Source organism: Bos indicus x Bos taurus, chromosome 21 (genome assembly GCF_003369695.1).
Source record: "Bos indicus x Bos taurus breed Angus x Brahman F1 hybrid chromosome 21, Bos_hybrid_MaternalHap_v2.0, whole genome shotgun sequence".
Lineage (NCBI taxonomy): Eukaryota > Metazoa > Chordata > Mammalia > Artiodactyla > Bovidae > Bos > Bos indicus x Bos taurus.
The window spans coordinates 58,257,391-58,273,072 of record NC_040096.1 but is presented as its reverse complement, the minus strand read 5'-3'; the positions used below and the strand labels follow the sequence as shown (position 1 = coordinate 58,273,072).

The window sequence follows — 15,682 nt, the reverse complement described above, 5'->3', positions numbered from 1 at the left end:
AAGACATGGTAGGAGTGAGTGGTGCTCCAAGCCCACCACAAACTGGTGGGGGTCATCGGGCAAGTCACAGCTCTCCCAAAGCCTCAGCTTCCCCATGAAATGAATCTCGCAACTTCAGGCCTGGCTTCTTCAGGAGACCATTGTGAGAGGGGACAAGACAACCTGTGGCTGCTCATCGTGTCGCCTCTGAACAGGCCTGGTAGTCCCATCCCCCTGAAACTACTGATAACTACCGCACAGACCCTCCCTCCCCTAAACTAATCGCCAACAGCCTTATCCCACAGGCATCAAACTGTCACTGCCTCCCAGTCCTCTCGCTGGGTTTGGGGAGGCGCTAGGGACATTTGAGAAGGCAGAAGCAATCAATCCCTAGGCTTTCAACGATGACTGTAAACATTCAGTTTAGTGAACACACAATGAAGGCCAGTTCAGGCTCAGCCCCAGCGTTTTTGGGGGATACAGGAGGTGACTGAGCTGTCACCTCTTGGGCCTCAGGTCCACCCAAGAGACAGCAGGATTGTACCATGGGGTCAGTCTACCCAGCATGTATGGCGTGGACCCATCAGGAGGCTGTGGTCACTCAGGCCTGGGGCCGGGAGCTAAAGCCCTTCTGAACCCCAAAAGAGAGGAGGTGGAATCCGAGCCAGGCTGGAAAGCAATGCTGCGAATTCAGTCTCAGCAAGTGAGCACAAGCCTTCTCAAAACTTCCCTCCCAGCCTTCCCCATGCCCAGCGTGCCTAGGAGGAATGGCTCCTGGGGCTAAAGGGCCTTTGAAATGAGCTTCCAGCGGTGCAACATGAAGTGTTTGAGAACCACGGGTGTGCACTGATTTAGTCTGGACATTCACCATCATCCTCACCACCATTTCCCTCTCTGCCATCACCATGACGATCACTGCCATCCACTACACCACCGTTTCTGTTACCGCTGTCATCACCACCATCCACCACCATCACCGTCACCGTCAGCACCGCTGTCCCCTCCACCACCAGCATCACCATCACTGTCATCACCACCATCAACTCCACCATCGTCACCACCACCGCCTCCCTTACTATCACCACCGTCTCCGCCCACCATCGCCACTGCCTTTACCGTCAATGCCACCACCCCTACCATCACCATCCCCACCTCCACCGCCATGACCAGCAACAGCACTACCACCACCCACCTCATCACATTTTCCTCTTGCCTTTGACCACCCAGAGATAAGACTACAAAGCCCAAGCATGAGCACCTCGCCTCTTTTAACCCTCTGCACCCCCAATATTCATCTTCATGTCGATTTGCTCATATCAAAGAGATCAACCGAAGGCTGACCAGAGAGCATACCAAGCTGAGCATACATCGTGGTTTGTCCAGAACAGTTCCAAGTCACACCTATCTTCCCTGCTTTGTTATTCACTATGCCCTGGTTGCCTGACACAGTATATGGTTACCCTATAACATAAGACCACAAGGACTAGCGCCCCAAGGAAGCTGACCTGGACCAGAGCCTGGTGGGGTAACTGGGAGGGTAAGATACGCCCCCACCAGCTGCTGATAACTAATGGGTGTGCCTGCCTCCCCCTCCTTTGCCTTCCCTACTCCTGCCCCCAGGAAACCCCTGAGAAAAGAGGAGAACGGCACTGGCGTTGCTGAGTACCCTATGACTTCCTCGCAGAGCAGCAAAGGGGTGGACGCGAACAGCGCTGTGGTATGAGTCCGTAGGCCCCGGACTGCTGGCCAGAGGGATGTCTTGGTGGTGCTGGTGGAGGCGGGAAAGCAGGTGGACACGAGCTGACACTGGGCTTGTCCAGGACTTCATCGCCTTGCAGGCTTCGAGCCTCCCAAAGGAGAAAGCCTCCTTTGCCCAGCCTCGCCCCTTGGTCAGCCCACAGCGCGGATGCTGCAGACACCAGGCTGAGCCAGCAGGCAGCAGTCTCTGGGGTAGCGCCGCCATCCGATGCCCCATATCTCTTCCTCGTCTTGTGTCTGATCCGTGGACTGTCCCCCGGCTGGTGCCCAAAGCACACACCCCAAGAAGGCCGGGAGCCTGTCTGCTGGGGCGAAGAGGTCCCCCCGCCCCTTTCGCCTAAAGGAAACCTCCCCTCCCCACCAGGAAGCCCACCTTCTTCTTCCCCGACCACACCGTTCCCGACAGAAGCCATGGGCACAGCCACGAGACGTCCCCGTTCAAAGGTGCTCCCACCCATCCTCCCGCCGCCCTGTTGCTGTCTCAGTCTTCAGGGCCTGCCTTCACCCTCCCATCTCCATCACAGGCCCCTGCCTCCTGACTCCACCACGGGGGGCTGTGCGCCTTGTCTGCAGAGTCCAGACTGAGCCGAGAAGCCCGTTACACCCCCGGGTGGGGTCTGACCGTCCAGGGCTAAACGACGCCCTGAACCCCAGGCCTGGGGCCCTGGAAGGACGGGGGCCACTACCCCTGTCCTCAGACTCACTCCCACACCTGACCCTCAGAGGACCTGACGCTTCCCTGTGAGCCAGGCCCTGCCTTCCCTTGGCAGAGGCCACCCCCGTGCCAAACCCACCACCGGCACTCCGGCCTGGGCCCCCGACGCTCCCTGAGGCCTGGTACTCCCCTGAGAGCCCTCAGGCCTGCCATCATCCCGAGGGAGCCAGTGTGCTTCTGTGGCTGCCCTGAATGTCCCTTGTGTTCTGAAAGTGCTGAGCCCTCTGGAGTGGTTGGTGGACGAAGGGAAGGAAAGGAGACGGGAGGAGAGGGACCCTCCCGGCCTGGTGACCCCGTCTACTGGCCGAGTGACCCCCACCTGCCAGCCTGTTTCGCTGGTGGCCAGTCACTCTGTGGGCACATCACTGGGGCCCCGGAGACAGCAGCCTTGTGCTTTTGCACTCCCGGAGGGTTGCAAGAACACTTCTGGCCCTTGATTCCCTCACCCTCCATGCACTTGCATGGAGGAACCCATCACAGCCAGCGGCTCCACTCTCTGGCTATGCAGGGTCCGAGCCAGGGACCCTGTCTGTCTCCCAGCCCACAAGTGTCAGCTGTTCTCTGGAGGGCGTCTGGGCCACAGGTGAGACTTTCACATCCAGGGGAGACTGACAGACTGAAAACCAATCCCCGTTTGGGCTGAACCTTGAAACATCCATCATCTGGCAGCCCTGGTGCCCACAGAGGTGTCTGTGTGCCGAGAGCAGGGGAGAAGGTGAATGCGCCCTGACCTTGGCCCAGGTCCTGTCGCCAGGTCAGTGACTGCAGGCTGAGGACAGGCCCCGGGCAGAGCCTCCAGAAAGGGTCTTCCCTTCTTTTCAGTGTTCCCCGTATGAGGATTGGGTTTGGCTCTGGACTGGCTTTTGCTCTCCCTGTGCGACCCCTGTGCACCTTAGCATGGAGCCACCTGTGGCCTTCCTCCCTGCCCCCACCCAGTGGGTACTCTGGTTCGTGCCCTCCACTTGCCAAGGATGCAGAGCTGAGTGACAAGCAGGCCAGAGGCTGTGGGCCCTCAGTGGGACAGACCCCACCCCAGAGTACTTTCCTCACTGCCTGCAGCTCCTGTTGAGTCCCCTGCCTGTTCCCTGAGCAGACACCCAGGCAGGATCCCAGGCTGACGCACACACTTTTCTGGGTCCAGAAGTGATGCAAGAGCATCTTTGGCCAGAGGGAAGAATCCTGGCTAAGCGGTCGTGGAGGCCTGGGCAGTCAGTCTGGGGGGACATTGAGGGAGGCTGGGCACACCCCAACTTTTGCAAAAGCTCACTGATCCCACCTTCCCCAACCTGGGCTTAAACCTGAGTGGCTCAGATTTTGCAATTAATCCTCCAGCCCCAGCCAGGCTCCCCAGAAAACCATTAGTCCTTCACTCTGGAGCTACTGTCTGCTTCCCTGGGGACACACAGCCCAGGCTCCGTGCAAAGCTAACATTTGCACATAAATTCCCCCAAATTGAGTTTGTCAAATCTCCTCTCACCCAGTCTTTTCTTCTTTACTAAGAAAAGACCCCAGTTTTTAAAAGAGAACAAACCCAGAACCGGCCATTTGGAAGACAGCCCTCACGGGTGCAGCGAGAGAGCCCCCATGGATTTTCAGCTTAATCAACAGAAGATCCCTAAAACCACCCACCCTGGTATTTGAGCTTAAACTTAAATTTCAGGAACGTATCTTCAGCCCCTCAACACGGACCAATCCTCAGGCTAGCCTGAACTTTCGAGAGTTCAGACTCTCGAAAGGAAAGGCACATTCCTCTTCTGCATTTTCTCAAATAGATATTTTTCGACCGTCTCCTGTCAAGCCCAGCTTTAGAATGGCATATAAGATCTTCCAGAGGTTTCAGGTGTTGCTTAGATGCTTCTAAAGCAAGTTTTGGAAGAAAGACTAATAGCTGTAAAAATAGACATATATATTATATACAGTTATATATATTTAAAGAGATATCTATCTATCTATATATATATAATTACTGTACTCTCTGAATCTGTACAAAGTATGATTTCAACAGCCCAGGTAGTGTGCGATATCTAATGCATGAATGTAAATACCCTCAGACCTGCCTTCCTCATGGTTGCTAAGAGTGCACGGGAAGAAGCCTCCTGTTCCCAGTTCTGTCTCAATGGACCAATACACACGTGGGTGCCCTCCTGTCCACCGCCGAGCCTCTGATGTCGATTCTGTGCTGACATGTTGTGCAGCAAGCAGGACAGGCAGCGTGGAGTGTGGGCTACATGCTGCTTACGAGGAAGAAAGCACCATGCCTTTTTATTTTCAATAAAAATATACTTATGAAGATGGCTGTCTGCTGTCATTTGTGGTGGGGGCTTGGCCCCGGGCAGAGTGGGAAGGAGCGAGCAGACAGTGCACAGGTGTGGTCCTCCCTTGAGGCCCTGCTACAGACCCAGGTACCTGGGATATGGCTGGTCTTGGTCCCTTGCCTGCCTGGTTTCTATATGGTTTCATCGTAATTCCCTGAGGTCGGCATTTATGGGGATTCCAAGGTACTCAGCTTTTCCCTCACCCCCCATCCGGCCACCTTGATCCTTGACTCAATCAAAAGGAGGCTGGTCAACCACCCTAGCTCGCCTGGGACTGGGAGGTTTTCCTAAAATGTCGAACCTTCGGTGCTGAAACTGGAAAAGTGCCAGGAAGATTGAACGAGCCAGTCACTCTCATTTGACAAGTTCTCGTGGGAATCATGGGGGGTCATGAACCCGCGGGCCACTCTGGAGGGGAGATGGCTAGAGCTGTGGCCAGTGGCGGGGCTCCTGCTATGTCCTTCTCCGGTCCAGACCTCGGCTCCCATGTCAGTCTGCAGCACCTCCTCACCCAGCTGCTCAGAGCGCTGTGGTGGCCGGCCCTGCACCCCCAAGCAGACAGGTCCCTGCCCTGCAGGAACAGTCCTGTTTCCCCGGACTTTTGGAGGAAAGGGGTTCCTCTCTGATTGGCAGGGCGAGATGGAGAGAGAAAGCAGCTGCCCTGCAGCCTCATCGGTTTTATCTGAGGGCTGAGACAACAGTTTGGACACAGCCAAGGTCACGCAGACACAGACAGTGGGTGGGGCTGGGGTTTGCATGCAGACATGAGTGTCTTCAGCACACAGCGCCAGACATGACTGAGGGAACCCCAGCCCAGACTATCTCCCCACAGGTGGGGTGCCGCAGGGCCCCATCACCTCTACATGTGTCCCCACGGCTTCAGAGTCAGCTCCACGGAGGCAATCAGGAGGGCTCTGTGTGCCCAGAGTCGGGGGGTCAGACTGCTCTCCAACCTGACAGCTCAGGGGGATGTCGGCTCAGCACAGGGTCTCAGGAGGAAAGGGCCCATGTCCCATGCCGCTGGGATCAGGGCAGAGCGGGGAATCCATGGAGGTCCCCATCGAGAGCCAGGAGGTTGTCATCTCGGTGGTACCCCCTGGAATTCCACGAGCTGTCATTTGCTGAAACCCAGTACAGGTCCTGGCATACAGTGGGTCCGCAGTGGACAGTGGCCATCACTGCTGTCATTGCCACTGCGGTCGTTAATAAGCTGCCACCTGGGCCACAGCAAGAGCTCTTCTATCCACTGGCGGCTCACTCAGGTCCCCCCGGTGGAGATGCAGTGGAACATTTCGGGCCTTGTCTCAGTGGCCCTGCGCTCCAGCCTGGTTAAACTCATGGTAGCAAACCCCGAGGCCAACCAGGCAGGAGGCAGGGGACACCAGGCCTGTGTGCGAGGCGCTGCCGACTCCTGCAGGTGCCTGGGCAGGGAGTGGAGCGTGAGGGTGGCAGCAGGAAGCAGGGCCAGCCTGGGAGAGGGGCGGGGAGGGGCTGAGGACTGGGGCTGAGGAGCCATCAGCACAGAGAGGCAGAGTCCCCTGCCACGTCCCATCTCCAGTTGCATCTCTGGGGCTTTTTGCCAAGATTCCAGCTCCAGAGACCAACACGGCAAACAGCAGCATCTGCTCTGCCCACCTGCCGGCTTCATGCCCACCCATGAGCCTCCCACCTCCTGCTCGGGGTCCTGCCCCTGGCACCCTGGTGTGAGACACAGTGAGATCCACAGGTCCCCCCGGGGGGCCCCCGGAGGCGTACTGGAATGACTGCCCCTGACCAAGAGGGGATGGCCATTCTTCCTTCTCGGCAACACTGCACTAAGACACACCAAGTGTGGCATCTCAGAAGATGGTTCGGTGAGTGGGAGTGAGCAGTGGCACTTAATTCCAGGTGGTGGCCTCCCCAAGGCCTCATCTTGGGGCTCACACACATACCCCACCTGACTAGTGACCAGCCCCACCAGACACTCACTCTCCTCCTCCACTCTACCCTGCCCCCCTATCCCTGCCCAGGCCCTAAATGCCTTCTAGTTCCCCTATCCCTTGCCTCAAATTTGTTGCTGTTGTTCAGACACTAAGATGTGTGACTCTTTGCAACCCCATGGACAGCAGCATGCCAGGCTTCCTTGTCCTTCACTGTCTCCAAGGTTGCTCAGACTCCCATGTCCATTGAGTGGGTGATGCTGTCTAACCATCTCATCCTTGCTGCCCCCTTCTCCTCCCACCTTCAATCTTTCCCAGCATCAGGGTCTTTTAAAGTAAGTCAGCTCTTCATATTAGGTGGCCAAAATATTGGACCTTCAGCTTCAGCATCAGTCCTTCCAATGAATATTCAGGGCTGATTTCTTTCAGGGTTGACTGGTTGGATCTCCTTGCTGTCCAAGAGACTCTCAAGTCTTCTCCAACACTGCAATCCAAAAGCGTCAATTCTTCGGCACTCAGTCTTCTTTATGGTCCAACTCTCACATCCATACATGACCACTGGAAAAACCATAGCTTTGACTGTACGGACCTTTGTCAGCAAAGTGATGTCTTTGCTTTTAATATCTATGTCTAGGTTTGCGGTAAATAATCTGCCTGCAGTACTGAACACCCAGGTTCCATCTCTGGGTTGAGGAGATCCCTTGGAGAAGGAAATGGCTATCCACTCCAGTATTCTTGCCTGGAGAATTCATGGACAGAGGAGCCTGGTGGGCTCCAGTCCATGGGGTTGTAAAGAGTCGGACACAACTGAGTGATTAACACTTTCACTGGGTCTGTCCTAACTTTCCTTCCAAGGAGCAAGTGTCTTTTAATTTTATGGCTAGAGTCACCATCACCATGATTTTGGAGCCCAAGAAAAGAAAATCTGTCACTACTTCCACTTTTTTTCCCTTCTATTTGCTTGAAGTGATGGGACCGAATGCCATGATCTTAGCTTTTTGAATGTTGAGTTTTAAGCCAGTTTTTTCACTCTCCTCATTTACCCTCATCAAGAAGCTCTTTAGTTCCTCTTCACTTTCTGCCATTTAATACTGGCACCTGGGCTCTAAGGGTGCCCTCAACCCCAGAGAAGGACCCAGAGATGGGCCTGATACACAGATGGTCCCTCCTCTCTCACCCTTCAAGGAGGTCTCGCCTCAGTCATGCGGGCCACAGACTTGGGAAGCCCCTCTGCCAAAGGTGGGCCATCCTTACTAGGCCCCCCGGGAGTAGCGAGGGCTCCTGGAAAACAGAGGGGCCTGCAGGGCTTCCCAGAACAATGTGAATGGCAACCCTGGTCCTCCCGCCTCCCCTTGGCCGGAAACACATAGCCTGCTCCTCCCCACTAGGCCGGTTCCAGTGCTCGCTGTGGGGAGCGGTGGCCCGAGGCACCCTTGGAGCCCAAGTGCCTGACTGTGGACCTCACACTTGATGGCTCTCTGTGGATGACTGGGTGGCATCAAGAGGGTCTTCCTGGGATGGCTGCTCAGGGACAGGAAGCAGAACTCCGCCCCTGTGAGCTTGCACTGGGTTCTCATCCTGTAGCCCTCTGGTGGGCATGGTCACCACTGACAAAGCTGCAACGTGCTCGTTCAGTCGCTCCCGTGACAGAAGCCTTTGGCCTTTGACCTCAGCCCAGTGCTCCTGCACTCCTGCCACACCCCTATTTCTTCCAGGAGGTTTCCTCAAGGGGTAGGGGGTCGTTTCCTACTGGCTAACCACAGCCAGGGCCATCTGAGGCCAACAGAGAATGGTGAGCCCCAAAAGGGAGGGGGTCCAGGCTTAATCCCTCTCCTCCTCAGAGCTTGCTGAGGGCAAGCGCGCTCCTTTGCTTTTGGTCAAGGCAAACACAAGCCACCCTTCTCAGAGGTGGTGTACTGCCTGCCAGCTAAGAGGGGCCATCAGGAAATCCTCCCAGAGCAAAGAAGTGACTTGTTGTCTCCACCATTAGAAATCAGAAGCAAGCACAAAATTTGGTTTGTTGCTCTTCATGTCCCCTCCTGACACCCCTTAATTTTTTCAAAAATGTCCTCCTTTTCAGATTCACCAATACATGAAAATAACCCAATTATTAAAAGGGAGTCGGGCAACCCCACCCCCCCCCCAGCCCCCGCAAGGAAAGAGGCTCTCTGATGGTGGTCATGCAGGTCGGGGGATGTCAGAGTACATCCTGACGTGATGTACTTGACGTGAGCCCAGACCAGTATCTACCCAGGAAGACAAGGGCTCCAGAGGATGGTGACAACATAGCCCACCACACAGATGATCTCCAGTGAGGCCGCTCTGAACCTGTCCTCAAGGAGGAGGGCTGACAAGTAGGGGGTCCTTGTCCTATGGAATTCCAGGGGACTGGCTTCACGCCACTGACTTTTTGCCTGGAGCTTTGCCCTCAGCCTTTCAAGTGAGATATATTATCAGGGGTTCATATGTTCTCTGTGAGAACTTAATTTTCTATTTCATTTTTATGTCAAACTAAAAATAAGTGTAATAAGCATGTGTGGATCCTAGGAATGAGCATATGAGATTTCAGGCCCACAGTCATGTTCACTGCCCAGCGATGACAAACAGCACCATTTTAGTTGACGAGGGTGATGAGAAAAGAAGTTGGCCAGGTGCCATGGCTGGCTTGCCTCCCCCCGGCTGGGCCTCTCTGGGGAATCCCTCTCATCTGTCTGCCACACCCTTTCAGGGAGCTCATCCTGTCCCACCTTCACCTCCCCTCAAATGCATACCATTCCCCCATCATCCCCAGACCTGAGGGCACCCCACTGCACACTTGTTGTCCTGGGGCATCTTGTCAAGCCCAGAAGGATTCCTGGCTCTCGCCCATGACCTCTCTTCACCCCATCGTCCTCACCTCCACACCTGGCCTCTTCCACCACCACTGTTTCTCTGCCCAAACCCTGACAATCGGCCTTTATTCCTCCTTGCCTTTTAAATGGGACATGTTCTCGGGGATGAACATCTGCCAGTGGCCCATAAGCCAGCAGGTCTTCCCAGGTGGCGCTAATGGTAAAGAACCCACCTGCCAATGCAGCAGATGTAAGAGATGCAGGTTAGATCCCTGGGCCGGGAAGATGCCCTGGAGAAGGAATGGCAACCCACTCCAGTATTCTTGCCTGGAGAATCCCACAGACAGAGGAGCCTGAAGGGCCCCTGTCCATAGGGTTGCAAAGAGTCAAACATGACTGAAGTGACTTAGCACTCATGCACGCACACAATAAGCAGCAAGTCCTATCAACCTGGTCTCCAAAACACTTAAATCTGTCTGCCTAACTCGGCCCCCACCGCCCCCATCCAAGCCACCACCACTTCCCACGTGGACCACAGAGAAAACCCCTGCCTGGGTGCTCTGCTTCTACACTGCCGCCCCCAGGATCCTTCCCACAAAAGCCAGAAGTGTTCTTACAAAACATACATACATGAGTTAAAATCCTGCCCTTGACATTTTTCACACTCAAAAGCCACACTCCTTACACTTGCTCACAAAGCCTCTGCTTCTCCTGTACCCACCCCCCTGTCCTCCTTTCTCCCAGGCCCTCCTTCCCCTTGGTCACCCTGTCCTCTCTGAGCCCCTCACATATGCCAGCCCCTCGCCATTTGAGGTCTTTGCAGCCACTCTCTCTCCGATTATCAGCTGTGGTTCTCGTCAACTACCCCTAGTCCTCTCTAAATGTCACCTTAGTTTATTTTTAATATGGTGCATCTCACCTGCTAAGGGCTTCCCTGATGGCTCAGTTGGTAAAGAATCCACCAACAATACAGGAGACCTGGGTTCGATCCCTGGATTGGGAAGATCCCCTGGAGAAGGGACCGGCTAACCACTCCAGGATTGTGGCCTGGAGAATTCCATGGACTGTATAGTCCGTGGGGTCGCAAAGAGTTGAACACGACTGAGAGATTCTCACTTTCACTTTTGTTACCAGCTAAGGACACTTGTTGATAAGTGTATGCATCTCCTGTCGTTCCTCTCCCATATAAAGTAAGGTGGGTGAGGACAGGGGCCTACTCTACTTTTGGGTCTTGAAAGTTAAAGTGGAAAAGTGGAAATGAAAGTCGCTCAGTCATGTTTGACTCTTTGCGACCCCATGGACTATACAGTCCATGGAATTCTCTAGGCCAGACTACTGGAATGGGTAGCCTTTCCCTTCTCCAGGGGATCTTCCCAACCCAGAGGTTGAACCCAGGTCTTCCGCACTGCAGGCAGATTCTTTACCAGCTGAGCCACCAGGGAAGCCCTTTAGGGTCTTAGTCATTGTCAAATCTCCAGACTCCCGAAGTGATTGGCACCAGAAATATTTGTAGAATTAATTAATTGATTATTTAATTATGGGTTACACATTTAACACTGAACACGTAGCATCAAGAAGAGAATATAGCGTTTTATTCCACATAACTGTTCAGAGACCCCACCTCATTGAATATGGAGGGGAGCGGTTGAGGGAATAGGAAAACCTGAATTTGCAAACTGTTGGTGTTTGGGCCTCCTCCAGTGTAACTGGTCTCTTTTGGATGACTCCGTCTCTTTGGTGTAGGTACTCAGACTGAGAACTGTCTCCTCAGGCCTGGTCCCCTCCAGGAGGCACCCAGGTGGGTTCTGAGTGGGGGTCTGTGCTCTCTGGTGCAGGTAGAGTCAGGTTCAGAGCACGTGGTATCTTTGGGGTCCTGGCAGGTCTCGTGGCCGGCCCAGGTTGCTTCCAGGAGAGGTGACTACAGGGCTCTGCCTGGGCCCTTCCGGTCTCTGAGGGTGGCCACGCCTTCCGCTGCCACTGTCCACGCTGCAGCAGGTTCCTTCTCCCAACCACAGCTCTGCCCATCTTCCTGCTCTCTCAGCCTAGCCACCAGAACTCTGGAATCTGCACTCCTAGGCAAGCCAGGAGAGGCTGCTGGAGATGGGGTGCAGGCTTCTATTCACAGCCCCTCCCCACCCCAGGGCTGCAGGCTCTTCTCCTGGAGGCTGTGTGCCACCATGTCATGGGCTCCCTGGTACATTTCCATCTGGGTGTACCATTCTCACCCCAAAGAGGGAAGCTGCAGACATGCCCAGCTGGCCTCTCAGCCCTGCCTTACATCTGTCTCCCTTTGCCTTCAGCCAACAGTCCACTAGGGTCCAGAAAAGGCAGACTCTTCGTTCCCTCAAGCTGTGTGGTCTGAACCTCCTCCCACCCCATGCCAGCCCCGGAGCTAGGCTGGGAACATGGTTTCCTGGAGAAGAACAAAAGACATATCCATTTATTATTTTCAAAATATTATCCCCCTGACAAACACAAGGATGTGTTCACACAAATGATGAGGCAATGCACCATCTGGGCGAGGATTTCCCAGTTGCTCATTCAGACAGAGAAATGTGGGAAGCCTTGAGTCAGACATGCAACCCAGCAGCGTAGGAATGCCGCATCCCAAAGATGGAGCCAAATGCCCATTGCAAGCTGTGATTTCATTTCAGCAAAACACCAGCTGTCACACGACACTGCAGTTGGAAGAAGAAATGGCTGCCTGAGTGTCAGCTGCCTAGCCCAGAGCCTGGCATTCCTAGGAGCCTGGCCTTTAAGTTTAGCACTTCCTGTTCTATGATTCCCTCTCTGTACTAAGTACTTGACAGACATCATTACCATCTGCATTTTGAGCTGATGAAATGGAGTCTTAGCAAGATGGAGTGACACGCTGGTGGTCAGAGCCAGTGGTCGGGAACGTCCCTGACTGACCTGGCTGCAGAGCCTGTGTTCCTCGCCATCCGCTCCCAGCCCTTAGCCCCGCAGCAGTGAGCTCTCTGAGCTGAAAGCTCTGGGCACACACCCTGCGGTCTGAACTTGGCCCGATCCGCCTCTTTGGAGCCCTCCCCCCTCCACCACCCCCACTGCACCTCCACCTGAGCAGCGGGATTGTCCTCACCTGGAGGGTTTCTGTCCTTCACGCCTGATTACTTGCTGGTTCCTTTCTTTTCCAAGTGGCCACTCGAAGGAGCGGAAATCAGGGCGTCTGCCAGGCAGCCCCAGGAGGCTCCCTCTCCACTGGCCTGCGGGTGGGGGCCCGTCTGGACTGCATGATGAAAAAGCCAGTTCTTTGTTCCACCAAATCCGTGCCTTCCGCCAATGTCCCGTGCACCCTTCAGAGATGAGCTGCTGCCAGGGGACTCACCTTGGAGAGACCAGCCCTGACCTGAAATGAGGTCGAACTGACGGGCTGGGGTGTGTAGAGGCAGGGTGGCAGGCCATAGTCATGTAGATGGGGGCACTGATGCTAGGGAGAGGTAGGGCCCCTGAGGGGCTAAAAGCATGGCCTCAAGTCCTGCTTGGCCACTGCCTTGCTGAGTGACTCTGTGACAATCCCACCCCCACGAAAGGAGAGGGTCTAGGCAACTCACAGGCCTGCAGGGGGGAGCAGATGAATGAGTGATGCCCCAAGCCAGAGGCCACAGGGTTTTGGCTGAGAGGCTGTGGGGGTCTTCCTGCTTGGGAGGCCGAGGTCCGCAGTGGGAGAGGCACAAAAGCAAAGCCTGCACGCTCTATTGGAAGTGTTCAAACCAAAAGAAGAAATGCAAGTTCAAGCTCATCGAAGAAAATCTGCTGTGGGCCAAGTTTAACCAGCAGGCTGGGGAATTCTGGTCTATATAGTTCTAGGTTAACTTGGCGAATAGCGAAGGGTCTACCTATCACTTACCTACCAGGATTACGTAGTAGAAAGAGCCACGTTTTTGGAGGCAAATATATCTGGATTCAAATTTTGCTCTCCCTTTTACTGAGTGACTCCCACAAATATTGTCTTTCCAGACCTCAATTTCCTCGTCTGTAATATGTAATAATAGAAGTGCCTGCCTTATGCCATTGTTGAGAAGACTAAATGAGATTACTGTATCTAAAGTGCCTAACATGTAGTAAGCCCTCACAGAGGGTCCCTATGATTATTTGAATTAGGGGCACGTCTCCATAGGGCTAAGTAAATGCTTAATAGACCCCTAATCTAATCATCACAGTCTGTAATTCATAAAATTTTATTGTCATAAAACTATTTTATTAAGTGGGAAACTGTGACTTAATTTGTGAGCTGCAATTCTTTCAAATGAATTCCCAAGGAGAAAATGCCTTGTCAGATGAAGTGACACGGGCTTGATAGAAATTTATTATAGATGATTAATAATAAACAGAGACACTGACAAGACTGAGCTGCCTCAGAAAAAGCCCTCAGATTTGTATTCCCCATGCTCTTGGCACATTTTAGCCAAGAGCCCAGAACCATAAAAAGGGGGTAGGGCAGGGAGGGGGAAAGAGGAAACATTTACTGAATGAAGTTCTGACTTGAAGTCAGATGGCATTTTGGTCCTTACGCGACTGCTGCCAGCTGCAGTAGTGTGACTTGATGTATGCAGAGTGTATGTAGCATGACTTGGGTGAGTTATTTAACTTCTGGGCCTCCACTGCCTTACCTGCAAACTGGGAATAATAATAACACCTATCTCATGGGGAGGAAAGGGCTAAGAGGAGTAAAGATAATGTATGTGAAGTGCTTAGGACCTAGCTGATGCTCAGTAAATGGTAACTTTTGTGGTTTCTCTGGAATTCCCTTCACAAGAGGCTCACTGCTGTCAGTGAAAGGAACTGACTGACCAGCCTCTTTCTAGTAACCCTTTTTCTCCCAAAAGGTTCAACTCTCATAAAAACATACTACTGCTACTGCTAAGTCACTTCAGTCGTGTCCGACTCTGTGTGACCCCATAGACGGCAGCCCACCAGGCTCCCCCATCCCTGGGATTCTCCAGGCAAGAACACTGGAGTGAGTTGCCATTTCCTTCTCCAATGCATGAAAGTGAAAAGTGAAAGGGAAGTCGCTCAGTCGTGTCTGACTCTTTGCGACCCCATGGACTGCAGCCTACCAGGCTCCTCCATCCATGGGATTTCCAGGCAAGAGTACTGGAGTGGGGTGCCATTGCCTTCTAGCTTGGTTCTATTTCACTGTGTTCCAATTGCTCCCTTCATGCTCCTTAAGATCATTACTGTTAAAACACCCAATATGCCCCAAATACATATTTGCACATTAATTCTATTAAAGAGGTATATTAAATGATCTACATTGTCCAATTAATGCCAGAAGCCCTTGAGTCCAAGCTCACGAAAGAGTCTGGTGCATAACACATCTTCTCCAGGCCAATCCAATCTGATTGGCCTGTTGTTGCTTGGAAATGAAGACGAAGATGCTGCTATCCCTTGGCCTCAGATGAGACTCTTGGGGAAGAGAGTTGCCGAAAATATCCCATTGCAGGCAGAACAACACGCTTGTAAAGATGGTATACAATGAAGACTGGGTATCCTTGGTTAATGGGCACATTTCAGCTCCTGTGGGTCTTGTAGGTCTAGATTCTGAGGGACGGGCTGAAGGAAAACCCAAATGAGCCTGCAGCTGTGAGCTGTCCCCTCGTGTGGTCTTCATAAGGTGGCACAGGTCTTCTTGGAGGTCCATAGAGTTTGGCACAGTCTCCCAACCACCACCTCAGTCCTCCGTTCATTTGCACTTTCCATGGTAGACGGCTCCATTTTACAAATAAAGCAAAACAGAGGTCCAGAGAGGCTTAGTAACTCGTCCAAGGTTACCCAACTAGTAAGAGGCATGCCCATGGCAAACAATCACAGAATCTATGCATTTGCAGATGTTGGCCCATTCCACCCTTGGGAATTTCAGAGTGTGCTGCTCACACTTTGGAATGAGTAGGATTCAGTGAGGGAAGGGAAACAATCGACTTCCGGCCCTTCTCCAAGCCAATATTCAGCACTGGCCAAATTGGGATTGGAGTCTCTCTGACGTCTGTGCTGCTGTCAGAGGCATCACCCTGGGCTGGAGTGTGGGGTCACAGGACTCAATATGGGCAGTGGTTGAGAGCACAATCCTTGGGGTCTGGCAACCTGGGGTCAAGTTCTAGTTCTGCCTCTTACTAGCAGTAAGACCTTGGACAAGTAGGCTTACTT

General features: G+C 53.5%; 1 protein-coding gene and 1 long non-coding RNA gene across 4 annotated transcripts in view; one reads left to right on the top strand and one right to left on the bottom strand.

Annotated features, from left to right (window-relative positions):
• The window catches only part of PRIMA1 (proline rich membrane anchor 1), a 69,970-nt gene extending 65,226 nt beyond the window's left edge, over positions 1–4,744 (top strand). For all 3 annotated transcript variants that reach the window (XR_003507391.1, XM_027521203.1, XM_027521204.1), the window contains one exon: positions 1,600–4,744. Coding sequence is in view for 2 of the 3 variants with exons in the window: in XM_027521203.1 (XP_027377004.1) it covers positions 1,600–1,702 (103 nt within the window). In the remaining variant the exon portion in view is untranslated. The remainder of the gene's footprint in view (positions 1–1,599) is intronic.
• Positions 4,745–11,087: 6,343 nt separating this feature from the next.
• LOC113879910 lies at positions 11,088–14,458 on the bottom strand. The gene is made up of 2 exons (XR_003507514.1): positions 12,618–14,458; positions 11,088–11,930 (listed from the first exon to the last, which is right to left on the bottom strand). It is a non-coding gene; the product is annotated as an uncharacterized LOC113879910 (long non-coding RNA).
• Between the last annotated feature and the right edge of the window lie 1,224 nt (positions 14,459–15,682).